Source organism: Crinia signifera, chromosome 3, assembly GCF_055691185.1.
Source record: "Crinia signifera chromosome 3, ASM5569118v1, whole genome shotgun sequence".
Classification (NCBI taxonomy): Eukaryota; Metazoa; Chordata; class Amphibia; order Anura; family Myobatrachidae; genus Crinia; species Crinia signifera.
In genome coordinates, this window is record NC_139219.1 from 192318834 (window position 1) to 192330622 (window position 11789).

General features: G+C 46.6%; 1 protein-coding gene and 1 long non-coding RNA gene across 2 annotated transcripts in view; one reads left to right on the forward strand and one right to left on the reverse strand.

Annotated features, from left to right (window-relative positions):
- The window catches only part of BCKDHB (branched chain keto acid dehydrogenase E1 subunit beta), a 179760-nt gene extending 174421 nt beyond the window's left edge, over window positions 1-5339 (reverse strand). The window contains exon 1 of the mRNA XM_083177148.1: window positions 5147-5339. Within this exon, the coding sequence (XP_083033274.1) occupies window positions 5147-5288 (142 nt within the window). The 5' untranslated portion in view covers window positions 5289-5339. The remainder of the gene's footprint in view (window positions 1-5146) is intronic.
- Window positions 5340-5388: 49 nt separating this feature from the next.
- LOC146064075 (uncharacterized) overlaps window positions 5389-11789 on the forward strand; it is a 42877-nt gene continuing 36476 nt past the window's right edge. Inside the window, exon 1 of the long non-coding RNA XR_014471741.1 lies at window positions 5389-5617. This is a non-coding gene — a long non-coding RNA (uncharacterized LOC146064075). The remainder of the gene's footprint in view (window positions 5618-11789) is intronic.

The window sequence follows — 11789 nt, forward strand, 5'->3', positions numbered from 1 at the left end:
GCTGCGATAAAGCAATCTGTGCAATCTTCCACACAATTGGAAGCTTAGCGTTGTTCAAAATGTCTTGGTATGACATTAAGACTTCACTGGAGATAAGGGGCCTAGGTCAAACCCTGAAAACTAGCCCCATACCGTTATCCCTCACAGTTGGCATAATGCAGTTAGGCAGGTAACATAGTCTTGGCATCCAGCAAACCCAGACTCTCCCATCTAACTGCCAAACAGAGACTTTTGAGGCTTGATTTCTGACTACACAGAAAACGTATTCAATGCTCCACAGTCAAGCACCTGTGTGCTTTACACCACTCCATTCGACCCATGGTATTGCACTTTGTGATGTGAGGTGTGCATGCAGCTGCTCTACCTTGGAAACCCATACCATTAAGCTCCCACCACACAATATTTGTGCTTACATTAATGCCAGTGGAATTTTGAAACTTTTCAGTTACGGAACCAGCAGAGTGTAGGCGACTTTTACGCACCGTGCACCTTAGTAGCCATTGGCCGGGATATTAAAAACCTCCCTGATGAAGTCAGTATATTGACTAAACAAGCTGATTATTTTGGAATTAGAGGAGTGATTCTCAGCAAAAGCAGTATTACTATTGATGTAACAACAGTTTTTGAAAGTTAAGGATTGTTATGAATAAATCTTACTGGTTTTACAGAAATTGAAAGGCTAACTACATGTTAGGCGATCTCATTGTGGGTTTGGTTTCAGAAGAAAAACATATCATTGCTAATATAGAAATCTGCACCTTATGAAAGAGGATAAAACCACCTGTGTATAAGTGAGGCGCACCACTGGGCAATGGGCCTACTGTAAATCATGTTTTTACACAGATGTAGTTGCAATTTTTAGGCTATGAATCAGCTAATGTTAGCAAGTGAAGCTGTCAGGAATGAAGAGAGTCACCAAAAACGTATTCACAATTGCGCACAGATTAGTGGCAATTCTGGAGAACATTGAACCAAAACGTTATGCAGCCCACACACGCACCGATCCCGGCGTGCGTTGTGGGCTTAACTAGCACACACAGCATCGCATCGTATGCCTTGTGCATACGATGTGCATGCGATGCGATGCTATGCTTGAAAAAGCTAGTACAAAAAGTATGTGCAGCACATACTTTTTGTACTGTACGATGAGGTGCCGCGGGAGTGCGCACCCCATCGTACAGCATCGCACCGCCGGCATCGGCGCGTGTGTGGGCTGCATTAGTCTATGGCTACGCAGACTGGTAACAGCAGTAGCAACTCAGATGCCACCAGTGGTGTAACTATAAATTTTGCTCCCCCAGCCCAAAAAAATATTGCGCCCCCCCCCCCTTCCCCCCACACACACACATGGAATTTTGGTAGGGCAAAAAAATACTAATATATATATATATATATATATATATATACACACACATACATATACATACATCAGTGGTTCCCAATCTTTTTTTAATCATGGTACCCTAGAGCAGGAGTAGGCAAGTAAATGTAATTTTAATGGAGCCGGGTGCTGGGAGTCACAACAACAGACTCCCAATCCCGGGTTATATACCCTGCTAATTAGGATACAGTTGGCGCCAGAATACGCCATGGTCAGCTTCCCGGGCTCCTCTGTCTGGCGTGGCCTCTCCAGCGTGTGACGTCATCACGTCACACGCATAGGAGAAGCTGAGGCAGAGTAACCAGCAGTCACTGCTGCTTACCCCGTCACTCAGTCCCAGTCCACTCCCCCGCCCGCCCTCTCATTCACAGCCAAATCCCAAGCCACGCACGGCGCAACCAACCCTCATTGATACTACGCCCCTAGATGCCACATATTTGAACATACGACCATGCAGCCAATGGAAGACAAATGCCCTAAAAAACAGACATGACTCGCCTGTGTTTTCCCGAAAACTCCTAGTTAACACCTCCAAATGCCCATTTCCTGTCAATCCCTGTGACAGTTCCCAGTGCAAGCTGAATTGCAGCAGCACCCTCACACTCGTGCATTGCAACGGCAGCACATGCTCAGTTTGCCAATAATCACTCCGTTGCTTAAGAACGTTAGCACTTAACAAATTATAGAACACGAATATAGAAAAATCTAATTAATATTGCAGGCTGTGTTGTAAAGATACAATTGCCCAAAACCACTTGTTTAGTTTCTTGATTCTGTAGCTATTATCACATATAATGTTTGAAATGTAAACAAAAGAAACAATGAGGTTGGAGCTGATGGGGAGAGGGAGGGGAGGCGCACATCATTACTACATTCATTAAGCTGGGTAAATATAGTGAAGAGCCTAAACCCCATTATGGGTTCTACAAAAGTATTCTAGTGTACCTGGGATTTGTCTATGGTAATAAAGATACCAGGGACAGAGCTGCCATAAGAAATTATGGGGAATGCCGGTGAGATCTGTGTCTGCAGCACTATCTGTCAAATCGGACCTATCAGCGGCACATCGCGGGTGCTTTTTAGCACCTATGATGTGTCGGGTCCGATCCATACGTGTGTGTGTGTGTGTGCCAGTGGTGAAGCACCGCTGGCACACTTATGTGCAGAGGCGGGGTATGTGGGCAGCAGCTGGATCTGGGCGGCGAGGAGCTGGCCGGCCGCTTCTTGGCTTAGAGAATAATCCCAGCCAATCAGATGGAAGGCCACTGAAATTCCTTTGCCTAATACATATATATATATATATATATTTGTAATTGTTCATATTGTCAGGTCAATCAATGAAAGCACATTTGACACAAAAAAATACATACAGTAATGATGTTCCAATTTTTATCATTGAATTGTTAGGCAAACAAAGGTTAAAGAGGACATATTACGGACATCCACTTGGTGACCAACACAGTCATGCAGCATATTAGTTTGATAATAACCATTGTGATTAAAATTCATGAAATCTTTCTCATATGCATAAGGAGTCTAGGGCCTGATCATTGAGCTGCAAATCTTCGGAGCCCAGTGATCAGGTAAACACCTCCCCCACCAGTGTGGTAAATGTGTTTGAAGCCGTGCTCATAAGGGGAAAGCCATTCGCAATCACTTACCATCAAATGTATTTCCCCCTGTTCGCAGCCACCAAGTTGAAGGGCGTGGGAAGATCAGGACCGCTGATGACATCAGCTTCCCTCCCAGCGGGCCTGCGTTTTCTGGGGCACTCCCAGAAAACGCCACCGTGATGCTCACTCTGCTAGCCGCCTGTCAATCAATTTGCAAATGGCCAGCAATGACAATCCATCCCTGGCTTTGTTCACATGGACAGCTTGCACATGCGCACAGCATACCATGCACATGCATTATACGGCAGGGCAGCAAATTCGACAGGGAATAAATCAACAAGAAATAGGTCAACACAAGAAAACGGTCGACCTTGATAAAAGGTAAACAAGCAAAAGGTTGACATGTGTTTTTACATTTTTGTGTACCACTTTGCTTGCCTTGCTTCAGGTAAATAATGAAAATGTTAAATGTCCATTATCATGTCAACCTATTGACTATGATCCATAGGGGTCAACCGATCTACTGTCAGTCTTAAGTCTGGATACCGTGTAGTGTGTATCCAGTGTTAGCACTACATTGGAGGTCACAATATATAGTACAGGATCACGTCTTTCAGGTTTTACTGGAATAAAAAAAGACAAATAATGACAACCTTTGTCCCCTACTGTACTGCATTACAGGACAGTATCTGTGAGGCCAACCAAGCAGGATTTTAAGAACTTATAGGACACGTGTGTTATTACAGTACTGCGATGAGGCAGTTTTGGTTTTACAGATCATAGTCTCATTTGGGGTATAGGTAAAAACCAGAAACGGATAGCACCCCGAAATGCCAGCCCGGACAGGCTCCATTCATCAATATATCAATATCTGTCATTCTGGAGTTTGTAGTGTCCTGTCCAGGGGGTGCCTGTCCTGGGGGTATCTGTGGGCTGCTGTGACACCTGTCACCAGGGAGAGGAGAAGGGGGAGAATAAAGCCTCCCTGCATGGTCCAGGGGTGTAATAAAAATCCGGACCATACGGGGGGGGGGGGGGGCTGTAATCTCCCCTTCCTCATGTTCCCGGTGAAAGCTATCATAGGCACCCCCTCAGACCTGATATTACAAGCTCCAGCATTCCTGGGTCCAGTTCCAGCTTTCATTTATACCACTTTTACACCAAATCTCATGGGTCGCACCCCGGTTTTTGGACCAGGATGCGACCCGGCAGTTATTCCCAGCGTCCCCGAGCATTATGCCGGGTGGGCGACTCTGGTGAATTTGGGTCCTGAGCATGTGCTCAGAGAAGACATCATCTCCAAGTGCTGGGAAACCCGCCGACCGTCACCCCTGCAACGCCAACCGATACGCTGGGCACCCAGGTAAGCTGCTGGGCTGCCCCCAGCTTCCGTCCGTGAGGTGAATGGATGTTGCACACAGGCATCCATTCACCTCTGCTGCTGTCTGAATAGTACCGCAGACAGCAGCAGAGGCTGTACGCAGCCCCTGCTCAACCTCCAAACTGACCTCAGGGCGCTGCGGTCCGGAGGTTAGAGCTCCCTGATTGGAGGAAATGGGTCCCTGGGTCGGATGACCCGGATTACCCATTTACACGGCCCCTGACTCTGGGGAAACCCTGTGACTGGCCCGGACTGGAGCAGCAATAATCCGGGTCGCGGCTCTGGTGTAAAAGGGGTATTAGTCCGGCTCATTTGCCACTGTACAAGTTGTGTCAAATAATGCTCTGCATGATAAATTTGCACAATCAGGTTATCATACATTATATTCTGCCCTATACACAGTGACCTTGCACTACATCAATAAGGAGGAGGTATTAGGGCATACCTCCCAACATGACCTTCTCCAGGGAGGGACACAATGCTCTGTTCCTGGACTTCCCCCTTAGTTTTGTAATTACCATCACCTCTGGTGTAACACTTTTCTTATCAAGTAACCTATTTAAAACAGGTGACAGTAATCATACATTACAAGGGAAGTCCAGGAGCAGAGCATTGTGTCCCTCCTGGAATGGGTCATGTTTGGAGGTATGTTAGGGGTTGGCCTGTTAGTAAATAAGCCCCATACTGTATCATGCCCTTACACCTGTATCTCCTGAATAAGCAGGCTCGCCTGCACGATACACAATGTCACACATGCAAACCGTCTCTCACCATACTCGCTGGGCTCGGGGTCAGGTAGGAAGGTGAAATGCGCTACCGATCTCCTCGGTAATTGTACACTGGCTGGAGACCACCGCAGCATACACCCGGCCACCCGAGTCCCGGTCCCGGCTACAGCCCTCAACGCCGCCATGTTTACAGTCAGCAGCCTCAACAATGAGCGAACGGCGCGCTGTGGGCGGGGCTGGCGGAGGGCTGGCTCCTATTCGTCAAAAGTGTAGGATGGTCACTAAGAGGCGGATCAACCTCATCCAATGGAATTTGAGTATTCTTGGGGCGTGATCGATGCTTACTGGTGACGTCCCACTTTAATTGTCTTCCTCCTTGAAGGGTATGAGAGAGACGGGGACAGCCCATAGCAGCAGCGGTATCTATCTACTGTCTACTGCTCCCCAGCCTGGCACGTCACGAGTAGCAGTGTGACGCGTTAACTCCCAATCACCTGCCATTGCATATGGGAAAGTATGCTAAAAGCGAGTACATGAAGCTAACAGTGCAATATCTGTAGTTTATAATGTGGTATAAAATTCTTAACCCCCATCCCCTGAAAGATACCTTTATATATAGACTTATGTTGTGGAAAATTAGCAATTATTATTATTAATTATAATAATACCAGTGGCATACTTCCATGCAAACAAATATACAGTAGTGTTTTTTTACATAAATGTGCATGCCACCATCAGACAAGGGGCCGAATGGGTCTGAATCGGCCCCATTGTGTCGTGCCACAATGCTAGCATTTATACACACACCATCGCAAACACTGTTGCCACTTCCACCAGCCCTATGACAGCTTTCTCTGTGTGAATATGGCCTCTGTGACTGCATCAGTGTGTTTGAGAATGTAGTTGCTATTGCTGATATGGTATACGGTCATTAGGTCGACCTATATTATGTCAACATGTATTGGGTCGACCACTGAAGGTCGACTTGGCCCAGGTCAACACATAAAATAGGTCTACATGGCTATGGTCAACAAGGTTGGAAGGTAAACACAAGCATTAGGTCGACGATGGCGAAAGTCAAAAGGTTGACATGTGTTTTTCAAATTTTTGGGGGTCACCAAATGCCAACAGGCGGTATTTCATGCTCTATCAGCCGCTAGGGCATGGAGGGAGAATAGAATAGTGTGCGAGCGCAGCGAGGCACTGTGCCCAAAGCATGACGAGCGCTGCGGTACACTTTGACGGTGACCATGACTATGTAGACATTCAGGGGGAAAAAAGCAAAAATTTTAAAAAAAACTATGCAAACCATTGTTGACCTAATGCTTGTGTCAACCTTCCAACCCTGTCGGCCCTGTCTGTACTATCTTATTATTGTTGTTATTATTATTGTTGTTGTTGTTAAAGATGTTGTATTACCAGGTCCTCTATTCCCTCGGACAGGGCCAGATGCATTACCTCATTAATAAAAACAGACACTCCTCTGGGCAATCAGATTAAGATTTCAATATATGGGGAGATAGATCATCTATGTGCACCTGGTTGGTCATAAAGGACCTTACTCAGGTCCGTTCACATGGGCCAATCGTTCACACAGATGTTGTGCGCATACGCAGGTGCATTTCTGCGCATGTGCAAACGCCGGGTGTGCAGCCACGGCACACACCGAAAACTGCTGGCGTCGGGCAACGGCGGATGGTAGTGCCCATGGGAATGCCCAGTGTTTCATAGGCGTTCCCATGAAAAGCTGGGTGTTGCCATGGAAATCACCCGGTTGACGGGGGCACCAGGGATGGGCAGCTGACATCACCGGATGCACATCGCAGCAAATGCAAGCGTACGTGGTGTGTGAGGGGGGGGGGGGCGTACCGGTGTGTATCACAGATAATCTAGTGTGGCAGTGGCAGTGGCAGTGGCATTTCAACATTGTTAGCACTACAGTGGTGTCACCACTCCGGTTAAAGCCAATTCCTTCACCATCAGTTCCAGTCCAATATTGCCTCAACATCAGTTCCAGTCGGATATTGTCTCACTATCGGTTCCAATCCAATATTGGGCCTGATTCAGGCTCAAATAGTCGGGGGCAAATTCGGCCCCATTTCCGATTGTTTGGGTCTGTGCATGGGAGAATTTGAGCATGTGCAGACCCCCTGTACGAAGCGCTTCGGTGAGTATCACACTCGCTGAGGCATTTGCACCGCCAGGGGAAGGAAGGGGGCGGACAGGGAGTTGGTGCAGGGGAACACCCAGCGTTTTATGGGTGGCCCCATGAAAATGATGGGTGTTCCCCAGGGAACACAGGCGGGTTGATGCATGCTTGGGGCGGGCAGCTGACGTCACATAACGGTCGCGCTCCGCCTCCTATTCGGCCATCTCTGTCGTTAATAAAAATCCGTTCAGACTGACTTTTATGTCGAATGGGAAATCAAGAATAATCGTTTTGTGGGGACGGCGGGCGGCGCTGACCTGTTCGCTAGGCTGTGAGTTTACGCAGCCTAGGGAACAGGTCTGAATCAGGCCCACTGTCTCACCATCTGTTCCAGTCCGATATTGCTTCACCTTTGGTTCCAGTCTAATTCCCTATCTGTAGGAAGTTATTCTGGTTCATACGCCCTGCTGCGTGTTCGCACAGGGATCGATGCTTCTCTTCTGCGCATGTGCATACTCTGGGTGCGAGCGCCCATGCCGAACTGTGGGCATGCCGATGTGTGGGGTGCCGGTGGTGGGCTGCACCCATGGGAACACCCAATGTTTCATGGCTGTTCCTATAAAACGCTAGGCGTTCCCATGGAATTTAGGCAGTGACGCAGCTGCCGGGCAGCTGACATCATTAGCAGATGTGCAGGGAACTCATCAAGCAAGGGGGGGGGGGGGGGCGCAGACGGGCGGCTAAGCGAGCAACACGTGGACTGTGATTGGCCTGTCCGCAGCAGCAAAACCAACATTCCCTCGCGGGGGATCCAAAATCCCCTTTACATCACATGACCTGCAAAGGAACCCAAGAACGGTAAATTTAACTTTTACTACTTAAAAAATGTTGTGTTAAGAACTTTAGATGTTTTTATTGCAGATGAAATGCTAATATCTTACATATTTTAATTAGTATACATAATGGGACAGTGGGACTAGTATATAAAGCACTTCTTTGACCAAAGGATACACCTTTGAGAAAGCTGCCAGTAGGAGCCACAAAATCCATCAGGTGACCTACAGTACTATGTCAGCAGCACTGGTCATCATTAAGATTTACAGTGCATGCACGAAAAAGCAAATGTACGCATTTTTGAATTTGTCCATCCTATTTTACGTATAATAGAACTTATTGCCAGCCTGGCTATTTAGGCATGGGGACTGGGTGGTAGCAATGCGCACATAACCATTATGACTTGTAGGAGTGTTTGGGGCATGTATGCAAAGCTCAGTGCGATTCTGAGTCATGTATATGGGATAAGGAAGTTTTTGAAGGATCGCTTGCCTGGGTCAAGTGCCAGTGCTGATACTCATGATGTTGCAGGGGTTAGCATCAAATCAATGAGTGGAAGGGCACCTCTTATTAGGCCCATGGATTGTCACGTTAGCATAAATTGGTAAATTATGCATTTTTGCCTCCCCGCTACTGCAGCCACTTTGTGTGTGACTAAGGGAAAAATTTACTCAAGCTTCTAAAAATGAAAAGAGGCGATGTTGCCCATAGCAACAAATCACATTCTGTCTATAATTTTCTAGGATGCAACTGGAGAAATGATAGACAGAATCTGGTTGCTATTGACAACATCACCTATTTCATATTTAGAATCATTAGTAAATGTACCCCCCCCCCCCTCAGAATAAGGCCCTATGTGTGACAACAGTATGTAGATGTGTAGGTTTTATGGCATTTATTGCAAACTCTGCAGAAATATCTTCATATTTGGTTGTATAATTAGCTATTGTATGTTTCCATGTGTGAGCATGTGTCTAAGCCTTGCAATATGAGAAATGTCCACAAGATGCCCTTACATGTGTAGTGTGTGACATTCATATTGCATATAGTAGATAGATAAGTCATTAAAGATATCCTTGTACAAAGCAGTGTGACTCCTTCATTGCTTATGAAATGTGTGGCTGACTCTCCCCAGTGTCTCTCTGTTAAGGTGCCCATACACTAGGGCCATATACTGTACATACAAATTGGTCAATTTTTATGCAATTGCAGCAGTCGATCACATTAAAAGCATCCAAATCGCATTTATTTGACAGCAGGTCTGATGAAATGCGCGGTCCCATGCGCATCGCATTGGAGCCTGCAAGTCTCACCGCCGGCAGAAGAGATCTGGCGGATCGCAGCCAAGCCAGGCTTGGCTTTCCATTGCATGCGAAATATCCACCCTGGAGGTTCCCGACAGCTCAAGGGGGATCTTGGGCCGCCCAGGAACCACACATGGTTGCTACATTGCGTGGTCAGCAGATAGAACATACATGGCAGCATTGTGAAGGCACAAATCGATGCAAGTTTGCACCCATTTAGTGAATACGTACCCCTCTGGAATCCTGTGTCAGCAGAAGCAGCACTGCACAATCACCAAGAAAATCCCCTGGAGACAGAGGAGTAGCTAGGTGACATGGTGCCTGGAGCAACAGTATGTTCCGTTGCTACCCACGGCATTTTAGTGCCACTCACACATAATGCATCCTGTAGTGCTGCTTACATGCATAACACCGCCTTGTAGTGTCGCATACACATATAATGCCCCCAGCAGTGCCCCATTATACACATAATGGTCCCAGTAGTGCCGCTTACACATAGAATGCCCCCCTGTAGTGCCACTGTGTTACACACATAATGCCCATACTAGTGCTGCTTACAAATATAATGCCCCCCTGTAGTGCCTTACACACATAATGCCCCCACTAGTGCTGCTTAAATGCATAATGTCCCAGAAGTGTCGCTTACCTATATTCTGGTTGAAAGGGGTTTAATGCTGGTTGCCAGGAGATCCATGCTCGTTGCCAGGGTGGATTACATGGCCATTGCATAGAAGGTTACATGTTTGTGGCCAGGAGGAATTATTACATGCTCGTCGCCCTGGGGGAGTTAAATTGCCCGCCCACCAGTCTAAATGTCCCGCCCGTCCATAGCAGAGGCACAGAGTCTCTGACAGCATTAGAAACCTTGCACCCCTCCAAAGATGGCTGCCGCCACAAAAGGTGACAGCTGCTAGAGGTCCCCCTGCACCTCTAGCGCGCAGGAGGACCTAGCGTGTGTGTCTTGTGTTTCCTGTGGCTGCGGCCCAGGCACAGGATCACTGTAATACTTTCAGACTCTGCGCCTCTGCTATAGACGGGCGGGCGGCATCCAGAGCGTGGACCGGCGGGCAGCTGGGTGCCCTGCTACTCTTTGGCGCCCGGAGCCCACGCACCGCCAGCACCACCCTCGCTATGCCCCTGCCCGGAGAATGGCACCATGCCATTTCTCTGGGGATCTGCTTTAGTTGGTAGGGGCCATTATTGTGAGCAAGGTCATATACCCCAGCTATCCCTGGGACACGCGAGAATCATGAAGGGAGGGCGGATGGGGTGGGCGGTAAGGGGAGGATAGTTAAGTTAACAAAGGAGTATCAGTTTATTGTTGTTGGAGGACCATACTTATGAAGATAGTTTGGTGTCTATGGTACTGGGAAACATGGCATCTGTAAAATAAGTCTTCTCACATGGAATGTGAGAGGGATAAATGATAATTATGAGGCAAACACGACAATATGCATCACATATTATATGTTTTCAAGAGACGCACTTGGTTGAGGGTAGGGTGTTATCTTTAAAGAAAGCTTGGATAGGGTGGGCATACCACTCAACCTTTACTTCCACATCAAGGTGCGTATTAGTGCTGGTAAGGAAGGGCATACGGTTTTCTGCTGATGTAGTACAGATTGATCAATGGGGATGGTATCCAAAATATACAAATTGAGACAAACACAGCGCTTGAAATCCTGAAGGACCGGGAGCTGTAGTTTAAAACCTCTTAATCTGAGTCACACCTCTCCTCCATTCAGGAAATCCCAGACCGAAACTTATATTACATTTCTGTCAGGTGTACATATAAAAGGTATCTTTCAGTTTTCAGGCTTCATCCAATATGATGGCCCTAAATTGGAACATACATTAGCATTCTTACTCGCGTTCACTGAAAGGTATCTTTAACAACAGTGTGTATATCACGTGAATATCATATACAGAATCCCCAGCAAATAGGAATACATTTTTCCAGTATAAAGCAATAGAGGATTTTTATAACCTGGTACTTAAAGTACAGGAACACGTATAAACAGATATTTACACTATTATACACAATCATCATTGAATTAAAAAACGACACACACAGCTGTAATTTAATACGTATTTTACTTAATTTTGGAAATATTTCACGTAAACAAACTTTCCTTTTTAATAATTAATTAATAAAAGGTATATTTTAAATAAATATTCTTCTCTTTATCTTCTTAGTGCGCCAACAAAGAGACAATCCTTTCTCTTTCCAGTTCTTTGTTGTACCATATTATTGTCTTTGGCAGCACCCCCAGCACTATAATTACGTATCAATACACCCGCAGCAATATCAGTAACTAGCATGACAACATAACACAAAAAGTATTGTGGAAAGCCAGCTCTGGGCTTCAGTAACAGGATTGTTGGGGATCCTCCTTGCT